A 21537-nucleotide genomic window follows, 5' to 3' on the forward strand; every position below is an offset into this window, starting at 1 on the left:
GTGTCACGCAGGATGGCCCTTCCAAAAAACCCTCCCCAAACAGCACATGACGCAAAGAAAAATAAAAGAAAAAAGAGGTGCAAGATGGAATTGTCCTTGGGCCCTCCCACCCACCCTTATGTTGTATAAACAGGACATGCACACTTTAACCAACCCATCATTTCAGTGACAGGGTCTGCCACACGACTGTGACTGATATGACGGGTTGGTTTGGACCCCCCCCAAAAAAGAAGCAATTAATCTCTCCTTGCACAAACTGGCTCTACAGAGGCAAGATGTCCACCTCATCATCATCCTCCGATATATCACCGTGTACATCCCCCTCCTCACAGATTATCAATTCGTCCCCACTGGAATCCACCATCTCAGCTCCCTGTGTACTTTGTGGAGGCAATTGCTGCTGGTCAATGTCTCCGCGGAGGAATTGATTATAATTCATTTTAATGAACATCATCTTCTCCACATTTTCTGGATGTAACCTCGTACGCCGATTGCTGACAAGGTGAGCGGCGGCACTAAACACTCTTTCGGAGTACACACTTGTGGGAGGGCAACTTAGGTAGAATAAAGCCAGTTTGTGCAAGGGCCTCCAAATTGCCTCTTTTTCCTGCCAGTATAAGTACGGACTGTGTGACGTGCCTACTTGGATGCGGTCACTCATATAATCCTCCACCATTCTTTCAATGTTGAGAGAATCATATGCAGTGACAGTAGACGACATGTCCGTAATCGTTGTCAGGTCCTTCAGTCCGGACCAGATGTCAGCATCAGCAGTCGCTCCAGACTGCCCTGCATCACCGCCAGCGGGTGGGCTCGGAATTCTGAGCCTTTTCCTCGCACCCCCAGTTGCGGGAGAATGTGAAGGAGGAGATGTTGACAGGTCGCGTTCCGCTTGACTTGACAATTTTGTCACCAGCAGGTCTTTGCACCCCAGCAGACTTGTGTCTGCCGGAAAGAGAGATCCAAGGTAGGTTTTAAATCTAGGATCGAGCACGGTGGCCAAAATGTAGTGCTCTGATTTCAACAGATTGACCACCCGTGAATCCTTGTTAAGCGAATTAAGGGCTCCATCCACAAGTCCCACATGCCTAGCGGAATCGCTCCCTTTTAGCTCCTTCTTCAATGCCTCCAGCTTCTTCTGCAAAAGCCTGATGAGGGGAATGACCTGACTCAGGCTGGCAGTGTCTGAACTGACTTCACGTGTGGCAAGTTCAAAGGGCATCAGAACCTTGCACAACGTTGAAATCATTCTCCACTGCACTTGAGACAGGTGCATTCCACCTCCTATATCGTGCTCAATTGTATAGGCTTGAATGGCCTTTTGCTGCTCCTCCAACCTCTGAAGCATATAGAGGGTTGAATTCCACCTCGTTACCACTTCTTGCTTCAGATGATGGCAGGGCAGGTTCAGTAGTTTTTGGTGGTGCTCCAGTCTTCTGTACGTGGTGCCTGTACGCCGAAAGTGTCCCGCAATTCTTCTGGCCACCGACAGCATCTCTTGCACGCCCCTGTCGTTTTTTAAAAAATTCTGCACCACCAAATTCAAGGTATGTGCAAAACATGGGACGTGCTGGAATTTGCCCATATTTAATGCACACACAATATTGCTGGCGTTGTCCAATGCCACAAATCCACAGGAGAGTCCAATTGGGGTAAGCCATTCCGCGATGATCTTCCTCAGTTGCCGTAAGAGGTTTTCAGCTGTGTGCGTATTCTGGAAACCGGTGATACAAAGCGTAGCCTGCCTAGGAAAGAGTTGTCGTTTGCGAGATGCTGCTACTGGTGCCGCCGCTGCTGTTCTTGCGGCGGGAGTCCATACATCTACCCAGTGGGCTGTCACAGTCATATAGTCCTGACCCTGCCCTGCTCCACTTGTCCACATGTCCGTGGTTAAGTGGACATTGGGTACAGCTGCATTTTTTAGGACACTGGTGACTCTTTTTCTGAGGTCTGTGTACATTTTCGGTATCGCCTGCCTAGAGAAATGGAACCTAGATGGTATTTGGTACCGGGGACACAGTACCTCCAACAAGTCTCTAGTTGGCTCTGCAGTAATGATGGATACTGGAACCACGTTTCTCACCACCCAGGATGCCAAGGCCTCAGTTATCCGCTTTGCAGCAGGATGACTGCTGTGATATTTCATCTTCCTCGCAAAGGACTGTTGGACAGTCAATTGCTTACTGGAAGTAGTACAAGTGGTCTTCCGACTTCCCCTCTGGGATGACCATCGACTCCCAGCAGCAACAACAGCAGCGCCAGCAGCAGTAGGCGTTACACGCAAGGATGCATCGGAGGAATCCCAGGCAGGAGAGGACTCGTCAGAATTGCCAGTGACATGGCCTGCAGGACTATTGGCATTCCTGGGGAAGGAGGAAATTGACACTGAGGGAGTTGGTGGGGTGGTTTGCGTGAGCTTGGTTACAAGAGGAAGGGATTTACTGGTCAGTGGACTGCTTCCGCTGTCGCCCAAAGTTTTTGAACTTGTCACTGACTTATTATGAATGCGCTGCAGGTGACGTATAAGGGAGGATGTTCCGAGGTGGTTAACGTCCTTACCCCTACTTATTACAGCTTGACAAAGGGAACACACGGCTTGACAAATGTTGTCCGCATTTCTGGTGAAATACTTCCACACCGAAGAGCTGATTTTTTTGGTATTTTCACCAGGCATGTCAACGGCCATATTCCTCCCACGGACAACAGGTGTCTCCCCGGGTGCCTGACTTAAACAAACCACCTCACCATCAGAATCCTCCTGGTCAATTTCCTCCCCAGCGCCAGCAACACCCATATCCTCCTCATCCTGGTGTACTTCAACACTGACATCTTCAATCTGACTATCAGGAACTGGACTGCGGGTGCTCCTTCCAGCACTTGCAGGGGGCGTGCAAATGGTGGAAGGCGCATGCTCTTCACGTCCAGTGTTGGGAAGGTCAGGCATCGCAACCGACACAATTGGACTCTCCTTGTGGATTTGGGATTTCGAAGAACGCACAGTTCTTTGCGGTGCTTTTGCCAGCTTGAGTCTTTTCAGTTTTCTAGCGAGAGGCTGAGTGCTTCCATCCTCATGTGAAGCTGAACCACTAGCCATGAACATAGGCCAGGGCCTCAGCCGTTCCTTGCCACTCCGTGTGGTAAATGGCATATTGGCAAGTTTACGCTTCTCCTCCGACAATTTTATTTTAGGTTTTGGAGTCCTTTTTTTACTGATATTTGGTGTTTTGGATTTGACATGCTCTGTACTATGACATTGGGCATCGGCCTTGGCAGACGACGTTGCTGGCATTTCATCGTCTCGGCCATGACTAGTGGCAGCAGCTTCAGCACGAGGTGGAAGTGGATCTTGATCTTTCCCTAATTTTGGAACCTCAACATTTTTGTTCTCCATATTTTAATAGGCACAACTAAAAGGCACCTCAGGTAAACAATGGAGATGGATGGATACTAGTATACAATTATGGATGGACTGCCGAGTGCCGACACAGAGGTATCTACAGCCGTGGACTATTGTACTGTACTGTGTCTGCTGCTAATATAGACTGGATGATAATGAGATCTAGTATGTATGTATAAAGAAGAAAGAAAAAAAAACTACGGGTAGGTGGTATACAATTATGGATGGACTGCCGAGTGCCGACACAGAGGTAGCTACAGCCGTGGACTACCGTACTGTGTCTGCTGCTAATATAGACTGGTTGATAATGAGATGTAGTATGTATAAAGAAGAAAGAAAAAAAAACCACGGGTAGGTGGTATACAATTATGGACGGACTGCCGAGTGCCGACACAGAGGTAGCTACAGCCGTGGACTACCGTACTGTGTCTGCTGCTAATATAGACTGGTTGATGAGATGTAGTATGTATAAAGAAGAAAGAAAAAAAAAATCCACGGGTAGGTGGTATACAATTATGGATGGACTGCCGAGTGCCGACACAGAGGTAGCTACAGCCGTGGACTACTGTACTGTGTCTGCTGCTAATATAGACTGGTTGATAAAGAGATGTAGTATGTATGTATAAAGAAGAAAGAAAAAAAAACCACGGGTAGGTGGTATACAATTATGGACGGACTGCCAAGTGCCGACACAGAGGTAGCTACAGCCGTGGACTACCGTACTGTACTGTGTCTGCTGCTAATATAGACTGGTTGATAAAGAGATGTAGTATGTATGTATAAAGAAGAAAGAAAAAAAACCACGGGTAGGTGGTATACAATTATGGATGGACTGCCGAGTGCCGACACAGAGGTAGCTACAGCCGTGGACTACTGTACTGTGTCTGCTGCTAATATAGACTGGTTGATAAAGAGATGTAGTATGTATGTATAAAGAAGAAAGAAAAAAAAACCACGGGTAGGTGGTATACAATTATGGACGGACTGCCGAGTGCCGACACAGAGGTAGCTACAGCCGTGGACTACCGTACTGTACTGTGTCTGCTGCTAATATAGACTGGTTGATAAAGAGATGTAGTATGTATGTATAAAGAAGAAAGAAAAAAAAACCACGGGTAGGTGGTATACAATTATGGATGGACTGCCGAGTGCCGACACAGAGGTAGCTACAGCCGTGGACTACTGTACTGTGTCTGCTGCTAATATAGACTGGTTGATAAAGAGATGTAGTATGTATGTATAAAGAAGAAAGAAAAAAAAACCACGGGTAGGTGGTATACAATTATGGATGGACTGCCGAGTGCCGACACAGAGGTAGCTACAGCCGTGGACTACTGTACTGTGTCTGCGGCTAATATAGACTGGTTGATAAAGAGATGTAGTATGTATGTATAAAGAAGAAAGAAAAACAAACCACGGGTAGGTGGTATACAATTATGGACGGACTGCCGAGTGCCGACACAGAGGTAGCTACAGCCGTGAACTACCGTACTGTGTCTGCTGCGACTGGATGATAAATAATGATATAAAAAATATATATATATCACTACTGCAGCCGGACAGGTATATATTATATAATGACGGACCTGCTGGACACTGTCTGTCAGCAGAATGAGTTTTTTATAGAATAAAAAAAAAAACACCACACAAGTCACACGACGAGTGTTTAACTTTTTCAGGCAATCACAATATAGTATACTACTAACTATACTGGTGGTCAGTGTGGTCAGGTCACTGGTCAGTCACACTGGCAGTGGCACTCCTGCAGCAAAAGTGTGCACTGTTTAATTTTAATAATATGTACTCCTGGCTCCTGCTATAACCTATAACTGGCACTGCTCCCCAGTCTCCCCCACAATTATAAGCTGTGTGAGCACAGTCAGATATATACATAGATGATGCAGCACACTGGGCTGAGCAGTGCACACAGATATGGTATGTGACTGAGTCACTGTGTATCGTTTTTTTCAGGCAGTGAACGGATTATATTAAATAAAACTGCACTGTCTGGTGGTCACTGTGGTCAGTCACTACTAAACTCTGCACTCTCTACAGTACTCCTAAGCTCCAGTAAATCAAGTGTCTCTGTCTCAAATCAATCTCACTCTCTCTCTTCTAATCTAAATGGAGAGGACGCCAGCCACGTCCTCTCCCTATCAATCTCAATGCACGTGTGAAAATGGCGGCGACGCGCGGCTCCTTATATAGAATCCGAGTCTCGCGATAGAATCCGAGCCTCGCGAGAATCCGACAGCGTCATGATGACGTTCGGGCGCGCTCGGGTTAACCGAGCAAGGCGGGAAGATCCGAGTCGCTCGGACCCGTGAAAAAAAACATGAAGTTCGGGCGGGTTCGGATTCCGAGGAACCGAACCCGCTCATCTCTACTTTAAACTAGATAGAACATCTGTGACTTCACAGTGCATTCACCTGCAGACAGATGAAGTCCCAGGGGCAGTATTGACATCACAAAGACACAGTCTTAACTGCCTGAATTTTAATACATTGTGTTGTCACAAAGGTACTGTCTAGCTGACTTTAGCTAAATGCATTGTAATGTCACAGACGTACTCACTAGCTGCCTGCACCTGAATGCATTGTAATGTCACAGAGGCATTGTCTAGCTTCCTGCAGATGAATACATTGTGATCGCACAGAGGCAGTGTTAGCTGCCGGTGGCTTAATGCATTGTGATGTCACAGAGGTACTGTTGACTTCACAAATGTACAGTCTAGCTGCCTCCAGGTACCTCTGTGACATCATAATGCATTCAGATTCAGAAAGCTGGACAGAACCTCTGTGACATCACAATGCATTCAGGTGCAGGCAGCTAGTGAGTACCTCTGTGACATCACAATGCATTTAGCTAGTCAGCTAGACAGTACTCATTTGACCTCACTATGCATTCAGCTGCAGGCAGCCAATTCTGCATCTGTGACATCACGACGTGTTCAGTTGCGGGAAGCTAGACAGGGCCTCTGTGACATTGCAATGATTCAGATGCTGTAAGCTAGGTAGAACATCTGTGACATCACCAATGCTTTCAGCTACAGGCAACTAGACACTACCTCTGTGACATCGCAATCCATTCACCTGCAGGCAGCTAGACAGTACCACTGTGGCATCACAATACATTAAGCTGCAGTCAGCTAGATATTACCTCTTTGACATCACAATGCATTCAGCTGCAGGCAGCTAGAAAGCTACTTTCAGTCTTCTAATAGGCACATCTATAATGGGTACAGTCTGTGGGTCCAGGGGGCCATGCCGCACACCTTGCAGCCATACAATATACTTACCTCTCTGGCATTGGTGAGCAGAAATCACAGAGGCAATGGTGCAGCCACCCTTTGCTCAAAGATCTGTGCATTGTGACATCACAATGCATTCAGGTGCAGGCAGCTAGTGAGTATGTCTGTGACATTACAATGCATTTAGCTAAAGTCAGCTAGACAGTACCTCTGTGACAACACAATGTATTCAACTGCAGGCAGCTAATTCTGCCTCTGTGACATCACAATGTATTTAGCTGCAGGAAGCTAGACAGTGCCTCTGTGACATTACAATGATTCAGACGCTTTAAACTAGATAGAACATCTGTGACTTCACAGTGCATTCACCTGCAGACAGCGAGACAGTACCTCTGTGACATCAAAATGACATCAAAATGCATTCAGATGCAGGCAGCTAGACCTTACCTCTGTGACATCACAATGCATTCAGCTGCAGGTAGCTAATTCTGCCTCGGTGACATCACAATGTATTTAGCTGCAGTCAGCTAGACACTACCTCTGTGACATCACAATGCATTCACCTGCACACAGCTAATTCTGTCTCTGTGACATCACAATGCATTCAGCTGCAGGTAGCTAATTCTGCCTCTGTGACATCACAATGTATTTAGCTGCGGGAAGCAAGACACTACCTCTGTGACATTACAATTCAGATGCTGTAAACTAGATATAATATTTGTGACATCATAATGCATTCAGCTGCATGCAGCTAGAAAGCTACTGTCAGTCTTCTAATAGGCACATCTATAATGGGTGCAGTCTGTGGGTCTAGGGGGCCATACCGCACACCTTGCACCCATACAATATACTTACCACTCTGGTGTTGGTGAACGAAAATCACAGAGGCAATGGTGCAGCCACCATTTGCCCAAAGATCTGTGCATACGCAGTAGAGGAGTCACAGGGATCATGCCGCGGAAACTATGTTCCCAGTTACCTGTGCATACTCAGTAGAGGAGTCACAGGGATCATGGCTTGGTAACTATGGTGGTCATTCCGAGTTGATCGATCGTTATTTTTTTTCGTAACGGAGCGATTAGTCGCTAATGCGCATGCGCAATGTCCGCAGTGCGACTGCGCCAAGTAAATTTGCTTTGAAGATTGGTATTTTACTCACGGCATTACGAGGTTTTTTCATCGTTCTGGTGATCGTAATGTGATTGACAGGAAGTGGGTGTTTCTGGGCGGAAACTGGCCGTTTTATGGGAGTGTGTGAAAAAACGCTACTGTTTCTGGGAAAAACGCGGGAGTGGCTGGAGAAACGGAGGAGTGTCTGGGCGAACGCTGGGTGTGTTTGTGACGTCAAACCAGGAACGACAAGCACTAAACTGATCGCACTGGAAGAGTAAGTCTCGAGCTACTCAGAAACTGCACAGAGAAGTCTTTTCGCAATATTGCGAATCTTTCGTTTGCAATTTTGATAAGCTAAGATTCACTCCCAGTAGGCGGCGGCTTAGCGTGTGCAAAGCTGCTAAAAGCAGCTTGCGAGCGAACAACTCGGAATGAGGTCCTACGTTTCCAGTTACCTGTGCATGCGCAGTAGAGGAGTCACAGGGATCATGGCATGGGAACTATGTTCCCAGTTACCTGTGCATGCGCAGTAGAGGAGTCACAGGGATCATGGGGGGTAATTCAGAGTTGATCGCAGCAGCACATTTGTTAGCAGTTGGACAAAACCATGTGTACTGCAGGGGAGGCAGATATAACATGTGCAGAGAGAGTTAGATTTGGGTGGCTTATTTTGTTTCTGTGCATGGTAAATACTGGCTGCTTTATTTTTACACTGCAATTTAGATTTCAGTTTGAACACACCCCACCCAAATCTAACTCTCTCTGCACATGTTATATCTGCCCCCCCTGCAGTGCACATGGTTTTGCCCAACTGCTAACAAATTTGCTGCTGCGATCAACTCTGAATTAGGCCCATGGTGCGGGAACTATGTGCCCAGATACCTGTGCATGCGCAGTAGTGGAGTCACAGGGATCATGGCGCAGGAACTATGTGCCCAGATACCTGTGCATGCGCAGAGGAGGAGTCACAGGGATCATGGTGCGGGAACTATGTTCTCTGATACCTGTGCATGCGCAGTAGATGAGTCACAGGGATCATGGCATGGGAACTATGTTCCCAGTTTCCTGTGCATGTGCAGTAGAGGAGTCACAGGGATCATGGCATGGGAACTATGTTCCCAGTTACCTGTGCATGCGCAGTAGAGAAGTCACAGGGATCATGGCATGGGAACTATGTTCCCAGTTACCTGTGCATGCGCAGTAGAGGAGTCACAGGGATCATGGCATGGGAACTTTGGGGCAGATGTATTAACCTGGAGAAGGCATAAGGAAGTGATAAACCAGTGATCTGTGCAAGGTGATAAAGGCAGCAGCCAATCAGATCCTAACTGTTAATTTACATACTGGAGCTGATTGGCTGGTGCCTTTATCACCTTGCACATATCACTGGTTTATCACTTCCTTATGCCTTCTCCAGGTTAATACATCTGCCCCTATGTTCCCAGTTACCTGTGCATGTGCAGTAGAGGAGTCACAGGGATCCTGGCACGGGAAGTATGGCCCTCATTCCGAGTTGATCGGTCGCAAGGCGAATTTAGCAGAGTTACACACGCTAAGCCGCCGTCTACTGGGAGTGAATCTTAGCTTCTTAAAATTGCGACCGATGTATTCGCAATATTGCGATTACTAACTACTTAGCAGTTTCAGAGTAGCTCCAGACTTACTCTGCCTGTGCGATCATTTCAGTGCTTGTCGTTCCTGGTTGACGTCACAAACACACCCAGCGTTCGCCCAGGCACTCCCACCGTTTCCCCGGCCACTCCTGCGTTTTTTCCGGAAACGGTAGCGTTTTCAGCCACACGCCCCTGAAACGCCGTGTTTCCGCCCAGTAACACCCATTTCCTGTCAATCACATTACGATCGCCGGAGCGAAGAAAAAGCCGTGAGTAAAAATACTTTCTTCATAGTAAAGTTACTTGGCGCAGTCGCAGTGCGAACATTGCGCATGCGTACTAAGCGGATTTTCACTGCGATGCGATGAAAAATACCGAGCGAACAACTCGGAATGAGGGCCTATGTTCCCAGTTACATGTGCATGTGCAGTAGAGGAGTCACAGGGATCCTGGCACGGGAAGTATGTTCCCAGAAAACTGGGCATGCGCAGTAGAGGAGTCACAGGGATCATGGCACGAGAACTATGTTCCCAGTAACCTGTGCATGTGCAGTAGAGGAGTCACAGGGATCCTGGCACGGGTAGTATGTATGTTCCCAGATACCTGGGCATGCGCAGTAGAGGAGTCACAGGGATCATGGCAAAGGATCTACAGTATGTGCCCAGATACCTGTGCATGCGCAGTAGAGGAGTCACAGGGATTATGTCACGGGATCTATGTGCCCAGATACCTGTGCATGCGCAGTAGAGGAGCCACAGGGATCATGTCACGGGATCTATGTTCCCATTTACCTGTGCATGCGCAGTAGAGGAGTCACAGGGATCATGGGGGGTAATTCAGAGTTGATCGCAGCAGCAAATTTGTCAGCAGTTGGACAAAACCATGTGCACTGCAGATGTGGCAGATATAACATGTGCAGAGAGAGTTAGATTTGGGTGGGTTATTTTGTTTCTGTGCAGGGTAAATACTGGCTGCTTTATTTTTACACTGCAGTTTAGATTTCAGTTTGAACACACCCCACCCAAATCTAACTCTCTCTGCACATGTTATATCTGCCTCCCCCGCAGTGCACATGGTTTTGCCCAACTGCTAACAAATTTGCTGCACAGGGATCATGGCACGAGAACTATATTCCCAGTTACCTGTGCATGCGCAGTAGAGGAGTCACAGGGATCATGGCAAGGGATCTATGTTCCCAGTTACCTGTGCATGCGCAGTAGAAGAGTCACAGGGATCATGGCACGGGATCTACAGTATGTGCCCAGATACCTGTGCATGCGCAGTAGAGGAGTCACAGGGATCATGGCACGGGAACTATGTTCCCAGTTACCTGTGCATGCGCAGTAGAGGAGTCACAGGGATCATGGCACGGGATCTATGTGCCCAGATACCTATGCATGCACAGTAGAGGAGTCACAGGGATAATGGAACGGGAACTATGTTCCCAGATACCTGTGCATGCGCAGTAGAGGAGTCACAGGGATAATGGAACGGGAAGTATGTTCCCAGTTACCTGTGCATGCGCAGTAGAGGAGTCACAGGGATCCTGGCATGGGATCTATGTGCCCAGATACCTGTGCATGCGCAGTAGTGGAGTCACAGGGATCATGGCGCAGGAACTACAGTATGTGCCCAGATACCTGTGCATGCGCAGAGGAGGAGTCACAGGGATCATGGTGCGAGAACTATGTTCTCTGATACCTGTGCATGCGCAGTAGAGGAGTCACAGGGATCATGGCATGGGATCTATGTGCCCAGATACCTGTGCATGCGCAGTAGTGGAGTCACAGGGATCATGGCGCAGGAACTACAGTATGTGCCCAGATACCTGTGCATGCGCAGAGGAGGAGTCACAGGGATCATGGTGCTAGAAGAACTATGTTCTCTGATACCTGTGCATGCGCAGTAGAGGAGTCACAGGGATCATGGCACGGGATCTATGTGCCCAGTTACCTGTGCATGCGTAGTAGAGGAGTCACAGGGATCATGGCACGGGATCTATGTGCCCAGTTACCTGTGCATGCGCAGTAGAGGAGTCACAGGGATCATGGCATGGGATCTATGTACCCAGTTACCTGTGTATGCGTAGTAGACTCTGAGACAGTGCCAGAATCTAATCCATTACTATGCTGGCAAGAATGGGGGCAGTTACAAAAATTGCACGAGAGCACCCTGCATCTCTCAAACCATCCCTGAGTCTTGTATCAACTGTACTGGTAATTTTTTTTTCTTTTTAAGCCCATAAACTGTAAAAATATAAATACAGTTTTAAAAAGTTGGCCTCACCGGACCTTTGTACTTCTGTGTGATGACTGTTTGGTCACAAAAACGGTGAACACCCCAAATCTGCATCAACTTTGCTTATCTCTAGAACGTATGGGCTTTCAGATCCACTGCACATGAGCACATTGGTTAGCTGGGCCATGAATACATAGGGGTCTTACTAAGCCTTGGACAGAGAGAAAGTGGACAGAGATAAAGCACCAGCCAATCAACTCCTAACTGCCATGTCACAGGCTGGATTTGAAAAATGACAGTTAGGAGTTAGTCCCCCTGGAATGTCCTGGCATATCTCTAAAGGGGGGTTCTCACGGAGAGATCCATGCTTAAAATCTAAGCAATCTGACTAGATTGCTTAGATTTTAAGCACAGATCACTCGTGTGAACCCCCTCAGCGATAGCAATGCGCGGCCCCGCACATCACTATCGCCGGTGCTAGATTGGCCTGCATGCAGGCCAATCTATCACATCGCTCATTTTACCTGCTGGGTGAAATGATCGGCCCCCCGTCCTCCCCCGCATCGCTCAGCACACATCGCGCTGTGCTGAGCGGCGGGAGAGATGTGTGCTGAGCGGTTCGCTCAGCACACATCTCTCCGGTGTATATGGGCCTTAAGTTAACTTTTACAACTCCAGGCAAGTTTGGCTGAGTACTGCTCAGCTGCCTTGGTGAGATTTTATTCATAAACTGCAATAGATTTCTTATGGCAACAATAAGCACCAATTAAAGGGCAATAAACAAAGGTCATGGAGCGCTAGTGTACTAGATCGGATATTGGGGGTCATTCCGAGTTGATCGCTCGCTAGCAGTTTTTAGCAGCCGTGCAAAAGCAAAGTCGCCGCCCACGGGGGAGTGTATTTTTGCTTTGCAGGAGTGCAAACGCCTGTGCAGCAGAGAGCCGGCAAACACATTTTGTGCAAAACAAGACCAGCCCTGTAGTTACTTATCCTGTGCGATGATTGCTGCGACGAGTGACAGGTAATGACGTCAGATACCCGCCCACCAAACGCCCGGCCACGCCTGCGTTTTTCCAAACACTCCCAGAAAACGGTCAGTTGATACCCACAAATGCCCTCTTCCTGTCAATCTCCTTGCGATCGGCTGTGCGATTGGAATAGTCGCTAGAACCAGTGCAAAACCACAAAGGACTTCATACCCGTACGACGCGCGTGCACATTGTGGTGCATACGCATGCACAGATTAGCCGTTTTTTACACTGATCGCTATGCAGTGAACAACAGCAGCTAGCGATCAACTCGGAATGACCCCCCCTTGTACAAAGATTCAAACCACTACTGCTATCTTTAAGAAATAGGTATTATTGATATCAATGGTGGTTTACATTTTCCTGCAAAAAAAACTTTGTTTTTTTTTTGCCCATAGTATTTTTAAGACACTGGCCAGTCTCCACTTGGCAGCAGTAGTGTGCTTCACCTTCAGAGGCGTAACAAGGGTAGGGCGAGTGGGGCACGTGCCCTGGGCGCCGCCGCCGGCCAGGGCATCATGCCCCACTCGCCCCCATCACGCCGAAATGTGAGGGGAGGAGAGCGCAGCGTCTCTCCCTCCCCTCACCGCCGCCAGAGCACTAGCAGCGCTGCGTGTGTCTGGTCTCCGGCGTTAGCCAATCAGAGCTTGCGGACCGGCTCCTGATTGGCTGCCGGTCCGCGAGCTCTGATTGGCTGGCGAACCGGCGCCACACAGCCGCCGGAGACCGGGAGCAGTGAGGGGAAGGAGAGGCGCTGCGCTGCGCTCTCCTCCCCTCACAGACACAACAGGCGGTGAGTGACCGGGGGGGGGGGGGGGCGCACAGTGGGGCATGTATCTGGCACAGTGGGGCACAGTGGGGCATGTATCTGGCACAGTGGGGCATGTATCTGGCACAGTGGGGCACAGTGGGGCATGTGTCTGGCACAGTGGGGCACAGTGGGGCATGTATCTGGCACAGTGGGGTATGTATCTGGTACAGTGGGGCACAGTGGGGCATGTATCTGGCACAGTGGGGCATGTATCTGGCACAGTGGGGCAATGTATCTGGCACAGTGGGGCAATGTATCTGGCACAGTGGGGCATGTATCTGGCACTGTGGGGCAATGTATCTGGCACAGTGGGGCATGTATCTGGCACAGTGGGGCATGTATCTGGCACAGTGGGGCAGTGTATCTGGCACAGTGGGGCAATGTATCTGGCACAGTGGGGCAATGTAACTGGCACTGTGGGGCATGTATCTGGCACTGTGGGGCAATGTATCTGGCACAGTGGGGCATGTATCTGGCACAGTGGGGCATGTATCTGGCACAGTGGGGCACAGTGGGGCATGTATCTGGCACAGTGGGGCATGTTTCTGGCACAGTGGGGCATGTATCTGGCACAGTGGGGCATGTATCTGGCACAGTGGGGCAATGTATCTGGCACTGTGGGGCAATGTAACTGGCACTGTGGGGCATGTATCTGGCACTGTGTGATGTATCTGGCACTGTGGGGCAATGTATCTGGCACAGTGGGGCATGTATCTGGCACTGTGGGGCAATGTATCTGGCACTGTGGGGCAGTGTATCTGGCACTATGGGGCAATGTAACTAGCACTGTGGGGCAATGTATCTGGCAGTGTAACTGGCACTGTGGGGCAATGTATCTGGCAATGTAACTGGCACTGTGGGGCAGTGTATCTGGCACTGTGGGGCATGTATCTGGCACTGTGGGGCATTGTATCTGGCACTGTGGGGCAATGTAACTGGCACTGTGGGCCATTTTCAGTGGCCACACCCCTTCTGGTGTGTGGCCACGCCCATTTTCCATGCTTCTTTTGGTGTTTTTTTTTTTTTTTTTTTTTGGGGGGGGTCGCCATTTTCCATCTTGCCCTGGGCTCCAAAAACCCTAGCTACACCTCTGTTTACCTTTCACATTCTGTGTATGCCCCTCTCTGTAAATAATAAAAAAAAAACATGCTTATTGCCAGTTGTTAGTAGGTAGACCCCAGTGTCTTAGTGGGACTTGATATAGGTAAAAGAATACAGTAATTAGATAATGGTGCATCACTAGCACTTCCCATGCATATTGATGAAACCCTAAATGCACACGGTGCAGTCTGCCAATCTCTCATTTCAGCACTGCTTTATTTTGTAATTACTGTACATTTGGAAAACATTCATTTTTTGTTATACAGATAGGGCATGGTGGATGTTGTGAGCTTTGCACAATTGACAACAATCACACAGGTAGAGCAAAGAGCAACAAAAATGACCTAGAAGGTTTTCATTACATGAAAAATAACACTATTATAAGAAACACATTTCAAATTAGTATTAATCACAGCAAATAATTACTTATACTTGCATCAGAGTAGATTTCCATCAGGTCAGGCACAACCATTAATCAAACCTTAGGTCACGTAGGGTGCCAATGGTTAAAAGGCACCTAAACTGATCCAGTGTGTATAATGTTCTTGCAGCACCCCCTATCCCATACTTACCTACCTGACCCTCTCCATGAGGGAGAAAATGCTCAGTTCCTGGACTTTCCTGGTAATGTATGATTGCCATCACCTGTGGTGAGCTAGTTAATTGATAAGAAAGGTGTTTCACCACAGGTGATGGCAATCATACATTACCAGGAAAGTCCAGGAACAGAGAATTTTCTCCCTCATGGAGAGGGTCAGGTAGGCGAGTATGCCCCTACCCTAAGCGCTGCCTGCTACCATGGAGATGAAGCTGCCAGCAGCTTCTTACCATTGAAGTTGTCAGCTGTTGCTCATTATAATCACTGTTGGGCTGGGATCAGGGGTGGAACCCCTAGAGGCAATGGAGACGCCTGTAGACCATACATGCCTACATTGTGGCTGCTCCCTCGGGGAGGGAGCAGCCAGATCATATAGGAGGGGGCATGGAGGAGGCTGTACGGAGGCGTGGAGGAGGCGGTACAGGGCGTGGCAACACAATTGCATCATTGTAGCCCCGCCCCCCGCTTTACAATGCCCACATTACCGGCATTGGAAAGCAGGGAGTGGTGCTACAATGACGCGATTTAACACGAATTGCGTCATCGCCCCATCCCTTCTTTGTGATGGGATGCCGCTGTGACCGTGTTATGCGGCGAGTGGTGGAGTGCAGTGGGGTGTGGCAGGGGGTGAGCGCAATGTGGGAGACTTGCCCACTTACCGGGAGTGGGGGGGGGGGGGGCGGGAGTGCCACCCAATTTTCGGGAGCCTCACGGACTTTCCGGGAGAGTAGGTAAGTATGCTCCAGACTCCAAGCCCCGAAGGGGCAACTGCATGTACAGCAGCACCATTGTGGTTTACAGTGGGATCCAAGTGTGACCACTGCTCTTCTAACGTAGCTCTGCTGCGCACCCGCTGCTTCTGCAGAGTCAATCAGTTCCGTCCCAGGGGCCCTGCTAACACCTGCAATAGGGAGCAGGACAGCTCCTGCCTGGTACCGCTCAGCCTGTACTGCAGCAAGTGACGATGCACCTGCTACTGGACTGTGAGACGGATCTCGACGGTGAATGCTGATTCTGCATGTTGCAGCCAACTGAATTTCTTATATATATATATATATATATATATAAATCCACAATGACCGGCACTCCATGTAAATAGATTTTAAGTACCTGGGTGCCTTCCCACGATCCGGAAGGAACATGCAGAGAGAGAGAGCGAGACGGGCGGCACTCCACGGATTCCAGAAAAACAGAACAGCTACACAAGCTTAGTTTCAACGTGCTATACACACAGTATATATAATCTGAGGCGCTGTTAAGTAGCGGTTTCTGAGGCTGGAAACTCTAATGAACTTATCCTGTGCAACAGAGGTTACTCTTGGTCTTCCGTTCCTGGGGTGATCCTCATGAGAGCCAGTTTCATCATAGAGTTTGATGGTTTTTGCAACTGCACTTGAGGATACATTCAAAGTTTTTGAAATTTCCGTATCGACTGACCTTCATGTCTTAAAGTAATGATGGACTGACGCTTCTCTTTGCTGAGTTGAGTGGTTCATGCAATATTATGGATTACAGCAGTAGTCAGATAGAGGTGTCCACTATGTACTAACCTTACCTCTGCACAACACAACTGATGGTCTCAAACACATTAAGAAAGCAAGTAATTCTACAGATTGACTCTTGACAAGGCACACCTGTTAATTCAAAACTATTCCAAGAGACTACCTCATGAAACTGATTAAGAGAATGCCAAGAGTGTGCAAAGCTGTCATCATAGCAAAAGGGGGCTACTTTGAGGAATCTAAAATATAAAACATATTTTGATTTCTTTTACATTTTTTGTTTACAACATAATTCCTTATGTGTTCTTTCATAGTTTTGATATCTTCAGTATTATTCTACAATGTAGAAAATAATTTAAATAAATAAAAACCATTGAATGAGAAGGTGGGTCCAAACTTTTGACTGGTACCTCCCAACATCGGGAGATAGTATTGAGGGACTCCCCGGCATGATGAAGCTGCGACTGTCCGGAAAGGTGGCATGGTCCATAGAAAAGGGGGTGTGGCTTCTCAGGTATGCCGCGTTCGCGAGCCACGCCGCCATTTTCCATCACTATGAGGGCATGACCAGCACTGTGTGAACTTCTGGCATGCTCCCAGTCCCTCTGTCTCCCGTGAATAGACGCTGTGCGCATGCTTGGCAGGCAGTGACTGACAGGAGCCTCCCAACGGCACCCCCACAATAGGACATTGTGGCTCGTGGGTGGGACAGCAAGACAGTCCCAACAAAATAGGACCCGCGGGACAGTTGGGAGGCATTTATCGTATGTATCGGAATATGTATATGGGTGCTAGTCCTCCATTCAGACATCTTTTTTCCTGGACTTGTGGTTGCTCAGGCCCAGAACTTTTCACAGTTAGCAGCCATATTAATTACACTAGGTCCTTTTAAATTTCTGGGCCGCTGCTCCTATTTACAAAAATCTCAGGATTCCTTGAGATAGATATTCTGCAGACAATAGATAGAACAAAAGGGCGCAATATAGTGCAGATCAGTTTATTCCCAACAACATAAAATCATGCTTGTATACAATCCCGGTACTAATGGGTCCTACACACTGGCCGAGGTGCCCGATGGCCGATACGGCCGACGGATGACCCGGCGGCGGGGGAATGGGGGGAGTTAAGTTTCTTCACTCCCTGACGTCACCCAGTCCCATAGTGCTGCATGCTAATAAGGACGATATTGTCCATATTGGCTTGCATGTAAAAACGAGTCGGCATCAACGATGAATGGCCGGTCGCAGGGCTGTGCATCATTCATCGTTAATGCCTACACACTGAGCAATATGAATGATATCTCGTTCATTAATGAACGAGATCTTTCATATCGCTCAGTGTAATCACCAAGTGTGTAGGGCCTATTAGATGTGACTCATACAACCACCGTTGATATCAATAATACCTATTTTTTAAAGATATCAATAGTGGTTTGTATCTTTGTACAATATCCGATCTAGTACACTAGCGCTCCATGACCTTTATTTATTGCCCTTTAATTGGTACTTATTGTTGTACCACTATTTTCTCTCTCTTTACTTTATTAAGACTAGGCGGGATATTTATGAAAGCTTGGAGAGAGATAAAGTACCAACCAAGAGAATAAGTATCAGCTAATCAGCTTCTAACTTCCTGTTTACAGGAGAATGTGTTCGAACAATGACAGGAGATGTGTGGTCGGTACTTTATCTTTCTCTGGTTTGTATTTTTCCAAGCAATTGATAAATCTCCCCATAGGTAACATACTGGTTTGGCTTTCCATTTCTGTAAGTGAAAAACAACAGAAAAATAGTTTGCAGTAACCTGCACCTCTAAGGGACCACTTAGCCCTAGCATTATCCAGCTAGAAGGTAGGTGCTACCTAGGACACCAGTAGTACTTCCTCTGGCTCTGGTTACACTGTTTAGACCTTTCTCAATATGAATGCATGATATAATGAATTGTATAAATGTCTGTAATGTAGAGGAGAGTTCATCTGTCTAATATGCTCAGATTCCCAGGTTGGTGTATTACGAGTATGGAATGTCTCTAAGACGACCCCTATAGATAATTTCAAACTGAAGAAGACTGGCTTCCACGCGTTACACGTTCTCAACTCTCCTCCTAAGAAAAAAAGTGAGTACAATAAGAGATCTTTTAACAAAAATGTGCTGGTATTTTTGTACAGTATATACTGGACATTTACTGGTGAATGCGTCAGTGTGCTGTTCTTCATCCACAATTTAAATGTGTGTTTTCGGTGGTTTTCAACTTGTACCATTATGAAAGTAAAAGCCGTGTATTATGCTGCATTTTTTTCAAACCGGATGAATGACAGTTTTTTGACCTGAGATCTGTACTAAAGGTGTTATTTATCAAGTGTCGGTTTACAAGCTGTATAATAAAAATACACATGGTGATGCTAATTATTTACAAGTGGTCATTGTCGATATTAATTAAATCACGTGTTTTAAGTATGATGCCTGTGACTTAAAGCTGTAGGCATTATAAGATGTATGTGTCTAAACATATTTTTCTGGCTACTTAGTGGCTGCATATTAGTGTAATAATGACTAACTGTAAATTTGTCTGAATTCGCCAATGAGAACCAGATCTCAGGAGCTTGTACCAGACCAATGCAGCAAAGATACACCTACAAAAAAGCTTATATTAAAGATACACTTAAGTGAAAATTATTAGTGAACAGTTCTTGCCTGGTGTTCAGATAGCAATACAGCAGCTTTCTATAAGCCAGATTCAGGCCCTCAGTCAGCATGGATTGCATTTGTAAAGCTGCTCACAGGCATACTAATGAAAATGCAGTAGGAGGCGTTAAACACCTCCTTGCTGCACTTGTGTTCTCAGTGCCATCGGTTGCAATGTTCCCCGCAGACTGCCATCTGAGTAAACCTCAGCTTACTCAGGCTGGCCGTCATAGGGGGCTGTGCGAGACAAAGAAATCTGCGTATGAGACGCAGACCTTGGCCTCGACACGCCCCCATTTCCGGAAACACCGGGCCGTCTAGGCCCCAGCCCCTTCAACACCTCTGCCTATCAACCAGAATAGTTGGAGTTTTAAATACATGCTATATTTACATTGCACCTAATATAGTAGTTATGCTTCTTAAGAAGTGCTTTGCCTTTTGCATGTAGTCCATATAATGTAGTCTAATCTACTTTTTTGTTGGACATCTGTCTTGGTTCCAAAACTGTCAGGCAAGAGATGGCCCATTGTGAGTTATTTCTGTAGAACGGAAATCAGGAGATGCAATAGTCACAAAAATAGTGACAAAAATAACATACATAGTTAAGCTGTAGGTCTGCTCCAACATGCTGTATGACAAAAATGCTGTCTGTCTCTAAACAGCAATAAGTGCTGGGGAAGTCAATGACAAGCAGTGCTGAAAGTAGGGTGATGCGGGGTGGTACGGAGTATCATTAAGAAATATGGTGGTGGTACCACCACCCCACCGCTGGGGCATAATTTGTAAGGGGCATTTTTGTGTGTGGGACATAAAATGGTGTCAGTGTCATAACTGTATGTGGCATAATATGTAATAGGCATTACGGTGTGTGGTATAATATGTTAGGCATTACGATGTGTGGCATAATGTGTAATGGGCATTATGGTGTGTGGCATAATGGTATGTGGCGTAATGGGTGTTACGGTGTCTGGCATATTGTGTAATGGGCATTATGGTGTGTGGCATAATGTGTAATAAGCATTACGGTGTGTGGCATAATGTGTAATGGGCATTACGATCTTTGGCATAATGTGTAAGGGGCATTACAGTGTGTGGCATAAAGTGACCTATGACCTATTGTCATGTAGCCACTCCCCTAGTTTTGTGTGACCACACCCCCTCATTACACATGACCACGCCCATTTTTACTATCAGTACCACTAAGAAAAAAATTTCTACTTGCACCACTGATAACGAGACAACAATTTCTGAATCACTTTAATATGGTCAACGTGTAGCTGTGCAGATAAAGAAATATTAACTAAAAAGAGTTTGAGTCCAGTAGAGAATATAAAATGTACAATATCTTTTCGTGTGCCTTCGATAACTGGTGGTAGACTATAGGACTAGGGTAGTCCTACTAGTGTAAACCCCACATGCTTACATGCAGGAGGTAGGCATGAGATGTAGGTGAGGAACTTATAAAGAAACCACTGTGGAGACTTAACCGTAGTGTAGAAAAGCGGTGTTTATTTCATCAATGTTTTAGCTCACCCGTCATCAGGACACACACAATGTAAAATTTGACAAAACTCAACTAAATACTCACTCAGTGGCCTCCCCCAGCTTCCGCTATAGGCACTTCCGGACCGGCAGCCTGCCACGTGACCGTAAGAGATGTCCCGGTGGACCGCCCGACAGGTGGCGCGGGTGGTTGCCAAGGCAACCTATGTGTAAACATAACCAAAAACAGTGATGTTACAAGTGTACAATATCATAAGACATGCGGAAAATCAACATGATACATTAGTGCAATATATCACAACAACATATGCTGTAAAACCACCTTCTACGCATCTTAATACAGTGACCTCTATAAAAACCATTCCATATAAACATACAAACAAGACTATTTACATCTATTCCCACTAAAATATCAAAATATAACCACTGCTACTTCTGAGGTATGAAATACTTGAATATTAAACATATTGATAATAATAGAATACCATATATGTGAAGAGAGTGCATACAAATTCTCTGTTTCTGACATTAAACCAGAGCAGAAAAACCAACTACAGAGATTAATAGTCAGCAAACTACACACAACTTGCCATTAATAAAGAATACTAAGTATATTAAGAACCTATAACCCAACATTGCCAGGCTGTGTTTTGCCACAGCAAAGTGCCTAGCTACTGGTTGCTCACTAGTCCCCGTGTT

The 21537-nt window shown here is 46.9% G+C and overlaps 1 protein-coding gene across 5 annotated transcripts in view; it reads left to right on the plus strand.

The window, feature by feature from the left end:
* The window catches only part of WDR17 (WD repeat domain 17), a 296790-nt gene that overhangs the window by 162389 nt on the left and 112864 nt on the right, over window positions 1-21537 (plus strand). For all 5 annotated transcript variants that reach the window (XM_063920656.1, XM_063920653.1, XM_063920655.1 and 2 more), the window contains one exon: window positions 18644-18766. In XM_063920656.1, coding sequence (XP_063776726.1) covers window positions 18644-18766 — 123 coding nt within the window. The remainder of the gene's footprint in view (window positions 1-18643; window positions 18767-21537) is intronic.

The sequence above is a fragment of the Pseudophryne corroboree genome, chromosome 1 (genome assembly GCF_028390025.1).
Source record: "Pseudophryne corroboree isolate aPseCor3 chromosome 1, aPseCor3.hap2, whole genome shotgun sequence".
NCBI classification, from domain to species: Eukaryota; Metazoa; Chordata; class Amphibia; order Anura; family Myobatrachidae; genus Pseudophryne; species Pseudophryne corroboree.